This window comes from Leptidea sinapis, chromosome 6 (assembly GCF_905404315.1).
Source record: "Leptidea sinapis chromosome 6, ilLepSina1.1, whole genome shotgun sequence".
Taxonomy (NCBI): domain Eukaryota; kingdom Metazoa; phylum Arthropoda; class Insecta; order Lepidoptera; family Pieridae; genus Leptidea; species Leptidea sinapis.
Genome location: NC_066270.1, coordinates 5,590,263 through 5,610,231, shown reverse-complemented (window position 1 = coordinate 5,610,231; position 19,969 = coordinate 5,590,263). Strand labels below are relative to the sequence as shown.

At 36.3% G+C, this 19,969-nt stretch overlaps 1 protein-coding gene across 1 annotated transcript; it reads left to right on the top strand.

The window, feature by feature from the left end:
• Positions 1–7,876: 7,876 nt before the first annotated feature.
• On the top strand, positions 7,877–19,636 carry LOC126964809 (flavin reductase (NADPH)). The gene is made up of 3 exons (XM_050808082.1): positions 7,877–8,275; positions 10,590–10,976; positions 18,414–19,636. Exons 1-3 carry the CDS (start codon positions 8,206–8,208, stop codon positions 18,566–18,568), a joined length of 612 nt encoding a protein of 203 aa, XP_050664039.1. The 5' UTR covers positions 7,877–8,205; the 3' UTR covers positions 18,569–19,636.
• The last annotated feature ends 333 nt before the right edge of the window (positions 19,637–19,969 follow it).

Below are 19,969 nucleotides of genomic sequence, written 5' to 3'. Positions count from 1 at the left end.
ATTGGGATAGGTTGCGTTCCTTTTTTGCATCCTACCCTTGGGGCAAGGTTTGTTTCCCTTCGGATGATCCTAGTGCCTGCGCCGTTGCAGTAGCCGATGTGATACTGCAGGGCATGGATATTTTTATACCAAGCTCTGTAGTACCGATCGGTGGCAGATCACAGCCCTGGTTCGATGCGTCAGTTGAAGCAGCATCTGACTGCAAAAAACAGCCGTATCGAACTTGGGTTGCGGCGCTGGGCATAAGGGATCCGAACTGCAAAGTTCTTAAGAGAAAATATAACCGTGCCTCCAGATTTTTTAAGCGGCAAATCGCCCGTGCGAAATCGAAGCACATCGTCAAAATCGGCGAGCAGCTTTCCAGTTACCCGACCGGAACACGCAAGTTCTGGTCGTTGTCGAAAGCTGCTCTTGGTAACTTCAACCAGCCATCCCTGCCGCCGTTGCACATGAGGAATGACACCCTGGCCCATATGGCAAAAGAGAAAGCCGATCTCCTGTGTGCTCTTTTCGAAACCAACTCGACTCTTGACGACAACGGAAAAACACCGCCGACCATCCCGCGGTGTCAGAGCTCTATGCCTGAAGTACAGTTACTATCAGTTTGCTGCCAGTAATCGGAAAACTTTTCGAACGGATTCTCCTCAACCGAATGAAGGAACACCTAAACACAGTAGTGTGTTGGGTAGTAGTACCCAACCACCAATTCGGGTTCCGTGAAAGACATGGTACCATCGAGCAAGTCCACCGTTTAGTCGATATTATAAGCAGAAGTCCTTAAAACAAGCTATACTGCTCAACAGTTTTTCTTGATATCAGCGAGGCATTTGACAAGGTGTGGCATGCTGGCCTTATGTATAAACTCAAAAAGATGCTTCCACACTGCTTTTATCAGATACTTAAATCAAACCTAAACAAAGTTTTCATGTCAAGATTAATGAGTACTGCTCAGACCTCCATGAAATAAAATCTGGTGTTCCTCAGGGTAGCATTCTCGGTCCAATCCTGTACCTCCTCTTCACAGCAGATATACCAACAAATAAATACACTTCAACTGCGACGTATGCTGATGATACGGCGTTGCTGTCAACCCATACCAATCCAGAAACTGCTTCACATAATCTGCAAGCCCACCTACACGATATAGAGCGGTGGTTTAAAAGATGGAGAATAAAAGTAAATGAAACTAAATCAGCACACGTAACATTCACCCTCAGGAGAGAGACTTACCCTCCTGTTAAATTAAATAAAATGATACCACAAGAAGATAGCGCAAAGTATTTGGGAATGCACTTAGACAGGAGACTGACATGGCAAAAGCACATTTGGACTAAAAGAAAACAGCTTGATGGAAAACTACGCAATCTTAATGCAATCTTAATGACCTCACTCACAATTAAATGACAACAATAAATTGCTTATTTACAAAACAATACTCAAACTAATATTGACATACGGTATACAGCTGTGGGGGACTGCCAGTAATAGTAATATCGAAATACTAGAAAGATTTCAGAGTTTGAAATAACAGATTGCCACGACGCAGTCGTATAATTATATCACGCTCAGCTCATTTTTAATATTTTTATAAGGGGTAATAAACGGGAATGCCTAAGTAGCTAGGCAGTCACCATTGCGGGTCCTGCCGGACGCGCTTCCCGTTTATCTGCACGCCCGCTGGCGTACGCGCAGCGCGAACTCGTGGAGCGCGAGTCGGAGTGGCTGGAGCGGGACGGCGTCCACGCCTGTGGAGACATCGGACTGGGCCACGCCCATTGTCCCAGTGGTCAAGTCTGATGGAACCATCCGCATTTGCGGTGATTATAAGATAAGTCTTAGCAAATTTCTAGATGTGGACCGTTTTCCTTTGCCTAGGATTGAGGATTTGTTTACATAATTGCATGGAGGGCAAAAGTTCAGTAAAATTGACCTTTCTCATGCATATGCCCAGCTGGAGCTAGACGATTCTGCTAAGTATACGGTGATCAATACGCACAAAGGTTTGTATAAATATAAAGATGTATGGATTTTCATCAAGCTCGGGCATTTTCCAAAGGATCCTAGAACAGATGTTCGCGGATATACCACGAGTTGGTGTGTTTCTAGACGATGTGGTGATCACTGGAAGGGATGATAAGGAACATCTTGATAATCTATATAGAGTGTTCGAGAGGCTAGAGAAGTACGGGCTGAAGATTAAAATAGAAAAGTGTTCTTTTCTAGCTGACTCCATAACATACTTAGGATATGTTGTTGATAAGGAGGGATTGCACACATGCCCAAAGAAGATTAAAGACATTTTAAATGTGGCTACGCCCAGCAACGTGACTGAGTTACGTTCATTCCTCGGAATGACCATGTACTATGCAAAGTTTGTGAAAAATATTAGTCCATTACTTACACCTCTTTATGAGTTGTTAAGAAAAGAGGCCAAATTTCTATGGTCTCAGCGGTTTGAAGCAGCCTTTAAACAAGTGAAAGAATAATTAGCGTCTGGCGAGGGATTGGCACATTATACACCGGAGCTTCCACTGATTTTGACGACAGACGCGAGCAGAATGGGGGTGGGGGCAGTCATCTCCCACATGTGGCCTGACGGTACGGAGCGGCCGGTGGCATACGCTTCTCGAGTGCTAAATAGCGCTGAAAAGGTTTACTCGCAAATTGAAAAAGAGGCACTTTCAATAGTGTATGGGGTAAAAAAAAATCATCAATACTTGTACGGTCGCAAATTTGTTCTGAGGACCGATCACAAGCCGTTGGTAACAATATTCCGTGACAAGACTGGAATTCCAGTGATGGCGGCCAGCAGGATGCAAAGATGGGCCATCATATTAGGTGGATATCAGTATGATATCGAGTATGTACATACATCAAAGAATGGAGCGGATGCCCTGTCGCGGTTACCACCGCACAGACCGGCCAGTCAGTAACAACAGCAGGAAGAAGTAACATATTTAAATTTTGTACAGGATTTCTTACCAATTACCAGTCAAGAGGTAAGGAAAGCAACAAGAAAGGATACAGTTTTAACAAATATTAAGGCTGGTTGGTCATTATATTGTCAACAGGATGAATTGAAACCGTTTTTCGCGCGTAGGCAGGAGCTGTATGTAGAAGGCGGTTGCACCATGTGGGGCTATCGTATGATTATTCCACAAACATTGAGATCAACTATATTGAAAGAACTATACAGCAGCCATCAGGGGGTAGTCAAAATGATAAGTGTGGCGCGAAGCTTCGTTTGGTGGCCGCATATTGACCGGGATATAGAAGTCAGTCAGTCAGTCAATTGTGTATGATTTGTGCAGCGGAGGGCTCAGCGCCTCCACGAGTAACATCTCAGCCCTGGCCATACTGTTCGGAGCCTTGGTCTAGACTCCATATAGACTTTTTGGGCCCCTATAAAGGCAAAACCTTTTTTGTTCTGATTGACTCCACAACGAAATGGATCGAAGCTTTTTTGATGGCTAGGACAACGGCATCCGCAGTTATCAAGGTATTGCGAGAGACTTTTGCCAGGTTTGGATTGCCAAAAGAAGTCGTCTCTGATAACGGCCCGCCGTTCGCAAGCTAAGAGATGGATTATTTCATGAAATTAAATGGAATGCTACATACCTTTACAGCACCATACCATCCAGCATCGAATGGAGCCGCGGAAGGGGCAGTCAAATTATGTAAGAAAGCTATTAAAAAGGCGATCAGAGAAAAGAAAGACGTAGAGGACGTTGCAAACTTTCCTTCTAAATTATCGTAATTAACACAGCACCACGGGAGAAACGCCCGCCATGTTATTACAAAAACGCCCCCTTCGGTCGAGGTTGGATTTGTTGAGACCGCACAGTTTAGTAGAAAAAAAAATTGCAGCACAGTCAAAGGAAACAAATCGAATCAGCAAGAGGAAATCAGGCAAAACAGATGATAGAAGGCGACCTCGTATGGATGCAGGAATTTAGCAGAAGGGATAAGTGGGTACCCGGGATGATCTCTAAAGTGACAGGATCTCGAAATTTTCTAGTGACTAGGGAAAACGGTACCACAGGTGAAAAATGAAGTTCCATCAGAGGACAGACCGGAGGTGACGCCAGCTGGCGCTCCGGCCTCGCCCTCGCGCTCCCCACGCGCCGCGTCCGCGCCGACCGCGGCCGAGCCGTCCGCCCGCATCCGCAGCCCGACCCCGCCCGCGGTGACACTAGCCCCCGGTCCCATTGTCTCGAAGCGCATAAGGAAACCGCCTGTGCGTTACGGTTTCTAATCTGATTAATTAATCGTGGATTGTTATATATAATACATAATTATATAGTTATGAGTTTATTTTGTTTGTTACTAAAACTAGTTAATGCTTAATAAATGGTTCACTCGTACTAAGCAGATGATGATCATATGTGATCTTACCGAGGTAACTTTAGAGCTCGGCGAAACAGTATTTAAATAAATATTATACATAAGTATTAGTTAAGAAGGGGGGTGTCATGTATGTGTTTAGGTTGTCTATGCGCCACGAATTAAAAAGTAATTATAGAAATGTCAATCGTCCATGACACTTGGAGAATAGACTCGTTTGTTGATTGTGCGTTGTTTGTTTTATTGTGGCTCCTGATCTAGAAATCCTGAAGGTGTACCTGAGGTCTACATACCCGTAATTCGTGGCGCATAGACAACCTAAACACATACATGACAAATTAGTGCAGCTCCTCCAAAAGCTTGTTAGAGTAAGAGCGTTTCCACATTATCCGATCCGATATCGGTATCGGACGCCGATACGATATCGGGGCAAGTAAAATGTATGAAATATGTACCTGCCTTTCACATTGTCCGTTCCGATATCGGATATTGGAGCTGACACCGATATGCAGGCGGCACCATCGGACGCCCGTGAGCCGTCAGGCGATAATGTTTGTATTTGTGCTATACGTGTATCCAAATTGTCGTTGTGTGCGTAGAGCACGATGCGCGGCGGCCATTTTGAGCTTGTTTACTAGTTTGGTTGTCATCATGGCGTCGTCATCTTTGTCTCATTTAAATACGATATAATTACCTTAAAAAATTATAACCCCAAAATTGTATCATAATGTGATTGTCTATTATAGGTATAATGTCTCTTTGTTTAATGTACAGGTACGTATGGTCCTACCATTAGCAACTGAGCGTTGGGACCAAAGAGATTTATTGTTCGTATATAGTTTAATATCTTTGGTTGGAACATGTTTTGTTTATATATAAAATATTTAATGCCCCAACGTTCAGTTGCTAATGGCCCTACTATAGCTAATAATTAATGTACAAGTTGTATATATATTTATTTTTATGACCTAGATCTTACACAGTTGCCATGGTAATTTACCTACATCTGAAATGAAATAATCAGCAAAGGTTGCACGGACTCCACGTCCTGTTTTATTAGTGGATTTTGTCTGGGGACTGGACAAAGTGTCTAGAGATGATCTCTCACTTAAAATTATATCGTCTATTCGATATCCATCACGCTTGCTCACGAAGTTATGTAAAACAAAATTTAGGTCATTTTGTCACACGTACTATATGCGACGACGTTGACATAGAGAGAGAAAGGCGAAGTTTAGCTGTAAGATCTAATATGATTACAAGAAGATTTAAGCAGTGTAGTAAAAATGTTAAAAAGCTTCTGTTAACCTCATATTGTCAGTCTTTTTATTCAAGTAATCTTTGGGTTAATTATACGCGTAAGGCCATGAGCATCTTAAGAGTTCAATATAACAACGCATTTAGAATGTTTATGGGCCTGCCGCGTTATTGTAGCGCTTCCTTAATGTTTGCATTGCATAGGGTTAATGATTTTTATGCAGTAATTAGAAAAAAGATTTTTTTCTATTAGAGACCGCATTAGTAAAAATTCCAATATTGTTTTAAATGTACTGAATAATTTTGAAAATATAATGAATAGACATTGGCTGTTAAAATTAAAGTGTTCAAATAAATGTATTTAATGTGATACTAACCCTAGAATAAGATTTTACTAACATTATGTGGGCTATGGCCTGAAATAAATGATATTATTATTATTATTCTCTTTATTACAATTTCATCTTATTTTCTAGATTTATATATATATAACATATTTATAAAAAACAATATTACAAATATAAATATAAAAAATAGAGTCCCGCCGGCGTTGGTTCACGACAATTCCGCCGGTGGTTATTATTATTATTATTATTATAAACTTTGCCTCAGCCTATTTAAACTATGTAATGATACCTAAGTACATTTGTATTAGCACAACTTATTATAAACAAATGAAATAATATAAGAGACGCGTTCATTAGATCTCATAATGTAAAGTCAGGGCAAGCTGCAAAAAAACCATGTGTTTCGTGAAAACCTAAAATGTTTACTGAAATTTACAAAAAAAAGCTGAAACTGATGCCAACATTGTGGAAGAAACAGAACAGGAGTATGAAGTGATCGCTACTAATGATAATGAACATTCTGATAATGTTGCTATACATGAACCAAAGATGGAGCCGTCAAAAAATAAAAGGAAAATGAAAAGGAAAATCTGTATTGAGGCCGCAATATTAAAAGAAATAAAAGAAAATAGAACTACCAACTCTGAAAGAGTGTTGACAGAGGACAATTTCTTTACGTATTTTATACCATATGTTAAAGATATGTCAAAACCAGAGAAAATACAGCTACAAATGGACCTTCTATCTAGTATACAAAAAATTAAACAAAACCGGGTCCTTCATCAACGTGTCCAATCACCATATTATATTCTCGTAAACCCTCACCTGGATACAGTAGATCATATCCAAAACATGGCCATTCGATTCATAGCAATACAATAAATTCTCCCTCACCTATATAACTGACATCTCCTTCACCTACAAGCAACTCCTATATTGATGTACCCAGTCCACAACTAGTTGGAATTCAACAACCATCGAGTAAAAGCAAGTCCTGTGAATCGGTTACAGAATAATATACTAATAACCTTCACCAATTTTTCGATAAATATTCCGAATTCTAAGTTTACCTTGTCATATGATATTTCATTTCCATTTTGATTATAATACTTTGTATAACAATACCTGTTTCTGATTAAAATACTTTTTATAACGAACATTCTTTAATTATAACTAAACAATAGTGTATGGTGGCCAGTGTATCAAGCTAGACACACTAGCACTCTGCGCCCCGTTATCTTATGGGCTATTTTACAATTATCATGTCCAGCTTGATGTGCTGCCTACTATACATGTACAGTGTTGACCACCAGCCAACAAACAATAATGATAGAAACCAATGATTAAAAAACAAACATGAAAATAGTAAACTTACCTTAATGTCACAGCCAGCATTTCTTTAGGCCCCACAGCTATTCGAAAATGTGTGTCTTGTTTCTTGATACTGTATGTGAGATGAATTAGCAAAAAATTGAATGTGGATTCACTCATACGAAAGTAATTAAAAAACTTTGTAGGTGCGTTTTGTAGCTTGCTAAAAAGCTCCCTCTGAATATCTAGCTTCCACGATGGGATGTATCCAATACTGTCTGTTGACAGATCTTTTTTTGCGTCTCAAATATAATAGATACAGCAAATAAAGTTTTCTATTGTAGTCTGCCATGATGACCTGCCCGCACTAAGCTATCGAGCAAATGGCCGTATCGGAACGATTTTGTCGGAAATATGAGAAAATAGCACATTGTGTCGGCTATCGGATATCGGCTATCGTCGTCCGACGCCGATATCGGATCGGATAATCTGAAAACGCTCTAATAGTGATCTATGACCAAAAGCTCCAGCGCTTCCGTCAAAGTCAGTAAATTGTCAAAAATAAAATAAAATTTATTGTTAAATTTAGAAACAAAACAGAATACAGATTTCAAGCATTATATACACACACCTAATACATACATCATTACACTCGTATAGTTAATAATTTTATTCACTACATAGTTACTTAATTAACATAATTTATCCAATCAGCTCTGACGCACATTGCCGCTCAGTATTTGAAATAAAAGTCAATTAAATAGACGTATGTCTGGACATAAATCTCAGTGATATGTGGGACTGTCTTCAATATTAGATAATTGTCTTATCATTTGTGATAAGTCGTATTATAAAAGTTCTCACGTGCTTTTAAGTTTTAGTACAGCATTCTTGTCGTAAGCCGCCTGTAGTGTTTACAACTTGTTTATTATAATATTTATTCAGAATGAAGATCGTGATTTTTGGATCCACGGGCATGACCGGCCTTTGCGCTGTAGAAGCTGCTTTAAAGAAAGGTATGATAATGTTTTTAAGCATTTTATTTTAAATAATTTCATGTATTTAAGTAGTAACAATTTTGTTTTATGTACATAAATACATTTTAACAATTGGAATTTTAATATCTCAATGATATCAATGAATAAAATTTATTAGGTAAATAGGTAGTAAATACATACAGTATAATGTATACCTACTTAGTTTTTTGATTTTATAGAGATCATGTAGTTTTTGATTTTAAAAGAATACTTTTGATTTTTTTTAATTTATTTAGCAAGTTTTTAATTATTTTTCAATGTTAGAATATATTACCAAATTTATTATGTAATATAAGTTTAATAATATCGTAATACATACATACATAGTTAATTAACCAATGTATGAAATAGTAAAGTCATGTCAATATATGGTAATGTGATGAATATTAATGTAATTCAATTAGAATTTAGTTTAACAGCAAAAGTGTATTGATTACAATAACATATTTTAATGAACTTCCCAGGGTCAAGGAATAAAATAATCCCCCATTCTGATCAAGATTTTTCTTCACTTCTGAGTTGGCATGGCTTAATTTTTTTTTATGGAATAGGAGGACAAACAAGTGTACGGGTCACCTGTTGTTAAGTGATCACCGCCGCAACACCAGAGGAATCACAAAGGTGTTGCCGTCCTTTACGAAAAGTGTACGCGCCTAGGCTGAAATTGCAGTCCACACTTCATAATGAACTCTAGCCTCTTTAGAATTAATTGACTAATTATTCCAGGATTTCAATCTTGCATTAATCTCATGCAATAGAGGTTTTCTAAACTTTAGTTCATTCTAAAAATAATATACTTTTTAAAAAAATCACTTTTTTTGCCTTTTTTTTTACAGATTTTTTTAAAATTATTCTCTTATTTTGTAGATGTCATTGCTCTGAAATTGCAAGAGATCATAGTTGGGAGTGAATAATTACTATCCAAGTCTCCCATATTCTTGATTTCCCTCCTTCCCTTTTAAAAATGTAAATTATTTCAATAACTCAAAAATGTAACTCAAAAATGTTTAATATTGGACTTCAAGCACACTTCTAGTAATTTCTATAGTATAATATCATACTTGTTAATGCTTTATTCTGGTGAGACTGCATAATTAACTCAAATTATCATATATCTCATTAGTTGTCATGTGATAAGACTATAAATTTTAATAGAAGTATGCTTGCCTATCACAAATAAATGATCAGCATTGTGTGTGTCTAGGCAGTTTGGATCATCTACCTCATAGTATCTCAACCTTATTTTGCTCACCGCCCACTTTGAGAATATGTTTTTTTCTAGAGTATTTTCGTGTATTTTTTTGCCTTTTTAGACTTTATTTTTTAATCTACCTACACCCCATCTGCGCCATCTCAATGCCCCCTAATTTTCTCTGGGTCTTCTACTGACCCCCCGAAAGTCTCAAACGCCCACGAGGGGGCGTTATCACCCACATTGAGAACCTATGATCTACTCTCTCTCTCGAACTCTATGATAGGTTATCTGTGAACTGTAACAATATATAGTTTGGTTGTTGCAAACTATTAGTTGGAATGATTTAGTATTTAAAATGCCATTGAAACTTGCCTAGTGTAAATGTTCCATTCTTCTCAGTAAGTCTACACATGGTAAACAGAAGCTGTTCATCATCAATATTGATATTAATAAAATTGGCAGTTAAAGAGACTGCCGATAGAAGTGAACAACTTAGAACTTACAGTATTAAAATTTCATAATGTTTTAAAACAATTATATCATTAATTTGAATTTATTTTTAAAACTTATTTTCAATAATATATCAAACAAAAACGCTATTTCAACAATGCAAAATATTTCATTTATAAGATATACACAGCATTAATGTTAGTACACACACAATATGTCAGCTGTAAGCATTTCGGTGATTTGACCTCACAAGATTTCGCCCATCCAAAAAGTGACTAACTATATCTTTTTTTTAATAACTATTTATCACGTGCGTCAGTCATGAGCATGTCGGTGACGTGAACCCATAAGATTTTTCAATATCAAAAAGTGACCAACATGTCTAAAGAAGTTTTCACTTCAAAAAATTCTAAATTCAAAAATCCATAGTTTGTTTAGAAGTATTTGATAAACCAAAAAAGAAAACATAAATTTTAACATTTTCACTATTAGCCTTAGAAAGATGTAGCTGTGAAATATCTATCAAGCTTTAGACTTCTAGATTCAACACTCAAAGTGTGTTTAACAGCACAGGTGAATTCTATTAAAAACATCATATTACTTTGTGTTTTAGCTGTAAAACTATAACATTTTCAATATTTTCTCCAGGATATGAAGTTCGTGCATTTGTACGTGATGCTTCCAAGCTTCCTGAAGACCTAAGATCCAAGGTTGAGGTAGTTTTGGGAGATGTTCTCGAGTTTGACTCTGTAACAAATGCTGTTGATGGAACCGATGGAGTAGTCATCGCATTGGGCACCAGAGGCTGTCTCGACCCAACTTCAGACATGTCTGAGGGTACCAAGAACATAGTTGATGCTATGAGAGCAAAGAATGTCAATAATGTATCTGCATGTATTTCTGCCTTTTTGTTCTACGATGAAGACAAAGTTCCGGAGAGGTTCATACCACTGACAAAAGACCACAGACGGATGTATGAGGAGCTAAAAGGTTGCGGTTTGAATTGGATTGGAGTATTTTCACCTCATATCTCTGGTAAGCATACCTTAAGAAGTTAATAGAATTTCCGAATTTAGTAAATAATAGTTTTAACACATCATATCAGGTCAAAACATCCGCCAGCATAATCTGTGGTACCACCTAAGTAATATCTCACTGTGCTCATCACCAGAAACAAAGAATAGCTTTTTTGCCACTAAGCTACTACTTGTACAAGCAATATTTGTGTTATGGTCCAAATTATATCCTGAGTGCACTGCATTGTACAGAGCACGGCATACATACATTTACCATTAGATGAATGTCTTGCTTGTCTTGTCATCTCTTTATTATAAAAAAATACACACATTATGACCCGATAAATTTACAGAAATAGAAACAATCTATTCCTGGACAAACACAGCACAAACAGTTATACTGCTATACCTACTGCAACTTTAAAAGGACTAAAAAAATAGGCTTAAATTTGGAAGCTGGAACACTGCCAATATTATACAGTAACTATGTATTTTATGCATTTGTTTTACGATTTGACGTAAGATTTAACATGAGAATATTTTCGTGCACTTATTTTTCATAACTTACTATCTTATTTAAGTCGACAAAATGTCATGATAGACTATGAGTGGCCTTTAATGATGAAACCATCTCGTGCCACTATTTACAACTGGTTTAATGATTGTAAACGTGGTCACTAATCTCACTAATGATCTGCGTGAGGGACGGGTGACAAAAGTTGGACTTATGGGTATGATCCCGAAACCAAAAGACATTCTGCTCAGTGGGTGTTTCCTTTCGATGAGTTGCCAAGTAAAGAGAAGGGAAGCCGAAGCGTGGCAAAAAAGTGGTGCCTCGTTTCGCAAAGACAGGTCATTAAGCGACAATTTTTTTAGAAGATCGAAAAACAGTTTCTTAAAATGCAATTAACACAGTCACAAAAGAAGTTTCTTTTCAAAAAAACAATGACAAAAGGCCTCTGGTATTACTATTAAAATCTGGACGACCGAGCCTTGCTCGGATTTTTAAGAATGTACAAAACCTATTAGGACATCTGGATTCGAACCCGGGTCTTCTGCTGTCTGGATCACCCAATGTTCACCTGTTATTGTAGCAGTTCCTCATTAAAACACGGAAAACATTTTTTAAAATAGAAGCTAGATCGATTTCTCGCTCCCGAAACTACCTGTATACTAAATTTCATTAAAATCGTTGGAGCCGTTTCCGAGATTCAGATTATAAAGATCTCATATAGTTAAAATTCGCAGTAGCTCGTAACAATTTGTCTAAATTGAGCACATCCTGTCTCGCTGTGCACAAGCATATCCTGTTTTATTACGTGAAGGAAACGCTGTGTATTAAATTGATCTCTTTCATAAACATGTGAAGTATAACAGTTCAATACTGTTGAAATGTGCTAGTAAAGTAGCTAGTATTTACTAATATACTAGCTACTAATATGATCTTAATAGTGATTTTCATTATTATAACACTAGAAATAAGGGATTGCTACTAACTTATTCTAGTAGGCTTCATAAGATACATAATAGGTTAAGGGTAAATGTATACACTTTTATAATAAAGTCCCAGCCACTGTTCAGGCATTATCTATCAATAAATATAAATGTTTTATTAAAAAAGCTGTGTCGTAAATCCTACTCCTCCACAGCTGAATATCTAAGTGATCAGACTGCCTGGGACTAGATTATGATTATTTTATAGCAATAGCAATGACAGTACAATATTGTATATTTCATTAAAAAGAGCGCAAAAAAGAATGCTGGGAGAGTTTCTTGCGCCATTTCTTCTCTCTTAGAGCGTTGTTTCCGAAGCGGTAGTAGTATCTAGTATATTACAAATGAAATCAAAAAGAATTGTAAAGAAATCAATTTTGAGAAAATAAATGCCTTTTTTATACCATATTTATTGTTCTTACTGCTATCAAATATTATCTAATATTTTATTTCAAGAGCAAATTCCCTCAGTGATTGCAACCAACCAGGTTCCTCGTTTACACAAATAATCAATAAAAAAATTGACCTATCCCTAAAGCAATTTATCCACCAACTTAATTCTCGCGGAGTCATCCGCAAACTGCAAATTTATAAATTTATTTAATTCTGTGATCCCGTAGTGTTCTAATATAGCAACTAGCCGTTGTGGCGAATTTTAAATGGAAATTAATTAATGAAGGAATATTGGAATTCGTATAAGTAACCACAAACCATCTAGGATAAATTTCGCATCGGATGGTGGTAGTTTCATGTCGATACGATCGTTAAGGCGTGATTGAGCCTCAAACAAAGACCATTTTCATTATATATCTAATATATAAAATTCTCGTGTCATGGTGTTAAACATTGAACTGCTCCGAAACCGATTCTCATGAAATACATCAACATCTATTTTCAATCCCCCTAAATGTTAAGGGTGGTCCTCCTCCCTTTACATTTAGGGGGGTTTAACATAAATCGTGTGTTTTTTTTTTTAAATTTGTTTGGTTATGAGTCAGCATTAAAAAATACATACAACTTCAAATTTTCACCCATCTACGATCAACAGTTACTTTTGTATCGCGATCTTAATATCGGCAATACAACGTTTGCTGGGTCAGCTAGTATATATATATAAGAAGTCTGCATAGCATGCATTTGGAACGCACAGTTCTTTTATTTTCCGAGAAATTGTTACTATTTCTAGTTACTAGGATTCGGCATTGAACCCATTGTTGCATGTAAGATGGCCATGTTTTCAATATGACTTGGCCGTGATAATCAACTTTGAAGCCCGACATTCCAACAAGACCTTGCCCCATAGAAGCTACTAGCTCGAATAATAACTGATATTTAATTATTTGTATTCCAGTTTAAAGACATGCAATGATGTCATTATCAGTAATTATTTTAATGTACATTATGCATTTTAATTGAATGTATAATCGATGGAAAATTTAAATAACCCTTATAGATTCGTCATGTCTGTCTGTCCGTGTCATATAGCTCTTTTCATAGCCACTTTTTTCCAAAACTATAAGTACTAAATATATACTATACTATTGAAACTTGATAAGTTAGATGTATTCTGTGAACCGCTTTAACATTTTCACACAAAAATAGAAAAAAAAAAAAACAAAAAATTTTAGTCGTTCCCATACCTATTTATAACTGAAACTCAAAAACAACTTTTCATCAAACCCATACGTGTGGGGTATCTATGGGTAGGTCTTTAAAAATAATATTGAGGTTTCTAATATCATTTTTTCCTAAACTGAATAGTTTGCGCGAGAGGCACTTCCAAATGTAAAATGCCCCCCCCCTGTCCCCCCCCCCTGTAACTTCTTAAATAAGAGAATGCAAACTGCCACCGATAAGTAATTGGTTTGAACAAGATCTAGTAAGTAGTTTTTATTTGTAATGATGAGAGCTCGTTTGCACTATATGATTTTGAGCAAAGATTTTTGCCTTTTCCATTTAAATAATTTAATATCATCTCATATCAGTTCTTGGGGTTCCGTACCTCAAAAGGCAAAAGCTATTTTGTTGTCCGACCATTATTATCCCTTTTACTTTTACCGTTCATTGTCCTGATCCCTGCCGTCCAATTCCATCCAAACTTTAAGAATATAGTGGTACGTCCATAGTATGCGATGAACTTCCTTGTTTGTTTCCAAGAGCCTAAGACCTTCTAGAAGGCTCTTTTGCACTATGCCGGCTAGATTATGGGTATATAATGATTATATTATGAGATTATATAAATGATTGCACCTACCGGGATTCGAACCCGGGACCTCTAACTCAGTAGGCAGGTCAGCAACCACTGGGCTATAGGGGTCGTCAATATGTCATTCATCAGTGTTTTTTTCTAGTGAATAAATGAATTTCTACATTGACTAAAACTATTTTTATTGTTTTCGAACAAAACACGAAATAGTAAAATATTTTTAACAAAACAAAACCTGTGTGAAACTTTTATATTTATCTCGTATAGTTAGATAGGTGATATGTTTGTAGTTTATATTATCAATATCTCGATAACCTTATCAATGTCGATATGATGTCATTCGTAATATCTTGAACCTCTTGAAGCCGAATTTTGTATTTAATAAAGCTGCGGTGTACGTGAAAACATTTCTATAAATAACTTTTTTCAAGGAATAGCAAGGATAATTTAGGTTACGGGTTATCTGATAGTGAGTGATCGCCGTCGCCTATACTCAAACCAGAAAAATCACAAGGCACTTAATTTTAAATGTACCCAACAAATGTATTTTTTTTTTTCATGAAAAAAAGGGACGATATGGACGTTCAGCTGATAGTAATTGATACGCCCTGCCTATTCTTTATATGCCCCGGGGAAGCACAGGGCAAAAGAGGCAACTAAGGGCTAAACCAGTAGGAGGCTCCTCTGCACAGGATGCCGGCTAAGTTATGGGTGCCACATCGGTTTCTGCCTTGAAGCAGTAATGTGTAAACATAACTGCGCTCGTCACCTTGATACATAAGATGTTCAGTCTCATTTGCCCAGTAATTTCACTGGCTACGGCGCCCTTCAGACCGGAACACAGTAATGTACATTACTGCTTCATGGCAGAAATAGACACCGTTGTGGTACCCATCATCTAGCTGGCACCTTGTGCAAAAAAGCCTCCCACTGGTCTCTGGTGCTCTTGGAAACAAACAAGGAAGTTCATCGCATACTATCGACGAACCATATAATGGTTATTCAAGTTTGGTTGGAATTGGACGGCAGGGTTCACGACAATAGAACGATTAAAGTGGGATAGATAAGGTTAAAGGGATAATAATGGTCGCACAAGAAACGATACGACTTAGGGACCTTCAAGAAAATTCATACTCCCTTAAATATCGGCATTGCATCCCTTGACACCTGTCGTTGCGAATGTCCAACTCCATCCCGTGAGCCTCTTATCCATTTACCCCGTCTTATATCTATATAAAAATTCTCATGTCGCGGTGTTTGTAGTTAAACTCCTTCGAAACGGCTTGACCGATTCTCATGAAATTTTGAGTGCATATTGGGTAGGTCTGAGAATCGGGCAACATCTATTTTTCATCCCCCTGAATGTTAAGGGTGGTCCACGCCAATTTTTTATTTAATTTTTTTTGACATTTTTTTTTAAATTTGTTTGATTATGAGTCAGCATTAAAAAAATACATACAACTTCAAATTTTCACCCATCTACGATCAACAGTTACTTTTGTATCGCGATTTTAATATCGGCAATACAACGTTTGCTGGGTCAGCTAGTATCTTTATATAATTCTTCTGTACGTGTGTTGTCAGCGAACTCCTCCTAAATGGCTGCACCGATTTGAATAAAATTTTCTGTGTGTGTTCAAGTGGATTCGAGGGTCGCTCATCCTCGATGATGAATTCCTCCTAAACGCAACACAGGAGGTGTTGCGTTTAGGAGGTCCTCAGCAGCTCCTCCTAAAGGCAACTTACGACGAATACAAACTACTATTATATAATATATCGATCAATCGAAAGCAAATGAATTAAAGGAGGCATGCTTATACAAAAGCTATTAATATTCGAAGTTTGTGAGGTGTTTGTCTGACCGCGGCCCGTTGCGTCACCAGCCGAATGTTTATTCACGTTTTAATTGTAGGTTAAGTGTCCACAGATGCCTAAATACGAGGCCGTTGTTATACCGATGTACGGCCGCTTTCAATAACCTATCTATCCTTAGTTTAAGTTACTAAAGGTAGGCAAAGCTATCCTTTCACGCTTACTTACATTTCAATAACCTATTGTCGATAGGTTATTGAAGCAAAGCGTTGGACTATAACTATATCAGACATAACTATGGATAGAGATAAGTTTTTGTCATTAAACGGTGACAGGGTGTGTTTCGGTTATCGAATTCATACTGTAGCGTGACCTTCTTCACACGTGGGATTATTGTAGAATGAAATATGATTATTCTGTATTTACTTTATGCAATTAAAAAATCTTTATTCACTGTTAAACTTTATAAGTTACTAGCTGACCCAGCAAACGTTGTATTGCCGATATTAAAATCGCGATACAAAAGTAACTGTTGATCGTAGATGGGTGAAAATTTGAAGTTGTATGTATTTTTCATGCTGACTCAAACAAATTTAAAAAAAAATGTAAAAAAAATTAAAAAAAAAATCGTGTGGGATGAAAAATAGATGTTGTCCGATTCTCAGACCTACCCAATATGCACTCAAAATTTCATGAGAATCGGTCAAGCCGTTTCGGAGGAGTTCAATGTTTAACACCATGACACGAGAATTTTACATATTAGAGATATAATTATTGTTCTATCATTATCGGGCTGCCAGATCGTCTTCACGCTTGTATTTTGTATATTTTAAGTATGGTTACGACTGTGTCAATGCCCCCAATCGTAACAAATCTACTTACAAAAGTGATAAGTTATCGGTTATTAAAATCGGCTTTAAGTGCTATTTACTTAGGTCCGTATTCCCCAAGTAAACCGCAATTAAGTGTGTTTAGTAAATTGTATCATTTATATTATAACTAACCGACCCAGCAAACGTTGTGTTGCCATGTAAAGAAATTAAAAAAAAAAAAATTTGGGGCATAAAAAATAGATGCAACCGATTCTCAGACTTACCAGATATATCGTACTACAATAATCATTGTATTCGATTGCCATCTTGCAACCCTATTGCAGATCTGTGGATGGAACAGAATAATATAAAAATCGCGATACGAAAACGGTTGTAGATCGTAGAATGGCGAAAATTTGAAGTTGTATGTATTTTTCAATGCAAAATCATAATAAAATAAAAATACAAAAATTGTCAAAAAAATATTTACGTGTGATTCACCCTTTACATTTAGAGTATGAAAAATAGATGTTGGCCAATTCTCAGCCCTACCCTATATGCACAAAAAATTTCATACAAATCGGTTCAGCCGTTTCGCAGCAGTTTTATCTATATTAATATTATAAAGCTGCAGTGTTTGTTTGTTTGTTTGTTTGTTTGTTTGAAAGCGCTAATCTCTGGTACTACTGGTCCGATTTGAATGATTCTTTCAGTGTTGGGTAGTCCTATGCTATAGGCTGTATATATATGTTTTTTTTTTCAAAATTAGGGATCCGTAATAAAATTGCTATTTTGTAACTCAAGGTGTAAAATCGAAAACCTATTTTTGCGTGCGCTGCAAAAACTATTGACAATAGAACTAAATGATGTACAGGCTATAATATAGGCAATATTTTATTACTTATAAAACTATCGCGTGAATTATACTTTACATATATATTTTTATAGCTGATGTAATACGGAGTAACTTGACTACGTTTATTTTAGAAAAAAATCTTTTATTATAAGTTGCCGTTGTTTTGCCAATTAAATATAAAGTAATGATACTCTATTAATAATTTATTTGGCAAAACAACGTTTGCCGGGTCAGCTAGTCATAAAATATAACTTATATAAATTTTTTTTTCTACAGACGACCCAAGTCGCGATATCATCGTCGAGGTGAACCCAGAAAAGTCTCCAGGAAGGGCAATCTCCAAACACGATTTAGGAAAGTTCCTCGTCGACTCCCTTACAGAACCCAAGTACTATAAAGCCGTGATCGGCCTCTGCAATGTCCCTAAGTAATAATGTTATGCCGTTTATCAATTTCCTTGAAATATAATATTTACTCATGACTCTTTTACAAATTTTAATAGTATTTATACAAATATAACTACCGGTTTCGATTGCTGTGAACGACTCAAAAATCACAAAACATGTCTTGATGTACACAGTGCAGTGTGATTAAAGTTCTGTTCACGTGCGTTTTATCAAAATTAAAACATGTAGTTTTTTTTTGTTGTTTTTATTAAAACATTTGCTTTTATAGTTTACTAGCTATTCTTTATAGTAGCTTAAACTATTATGTACATATAAAAAAAAGTTTATTGATTTATGTGAAAATCCCTATTGAGTGAAATTTAAATAAGTTCTTATAATCATAATTATTAGTTGTTGCCTTGGGTGTTTGTAAAACTAATTTTAATAGGTAATAGTAGGATTGGTAATACATACCTACCTATACAACATAAATTATGTCAAAAACACTACATTAAATTAAAGTTTTGTCAATCTTTGAAACTGCGTGTAATATTTTGTTCTAATGTAATATGATTATTTAACCTTAACATAATTAATTTAAATGTTATTTGTGTTATTACACGTCTGCATTCTTGTACACAATACACTTTCTGTCTGGTTTGCAAATTCGTATCAAAAAACAGTGTTTGTCGTGTCGCTCGGTCGCGCGACAAGTCGTGAATATAGTGGGGTGTCGTAATAATAACAAGCGAGCTAATGGTATTTAATTGTAGATATATTTTGATATACACTACTGCGTAGTTAATACCTCGGATATTTTTCAAGTGGTAATTTTGGACAAAATTTTCATAGTTTTTAGACTTCTAGAGTCTTGACAAAAACGGAAATTGCTTTTTGTGGTTTTGTGAATAAACGTTTTTTTTTAGCACAATAGCTGTCCGAGTATGGCCCCTGTGTTTCAATGGCTTGTTTTTTCAAAGAGATACTGTGTTATTATAAATTAATAGTTAACATTTTTAAAATATTTAAAGGATCGTATTAAATTGCGAATACTGGATGGTTGCGTTTTGCATTTTAATGTTAGTGTGAGAAATATATTATTATTTTATGATATATCTGTGTTTTTTTTACACTATTTAGTGTTTTATTTTTTTTGTGTGTGTATTTTGTTCTTCCCTTTTTAATATTCATTTATAAAATTAAAAAGTTTTACAAAGATACGACCGTCTAACTGATAAATCAATTACCTACCATAGCTTTGTTCGGTAGGAACACATGAATAATTTTGGGGGTCCATGATTCGACTCCAAGCGAAGCACAATTTGTAAGTGGAGGTAAAATAGCAGGTGTGTCTCTCTCCGCTATAAGAAAGAAAAAATACCAATGGATTCGCCGGGGTTTTCGAGCACAGTTCAAGGTAGATATTATCTACTATGGAGTTATTCC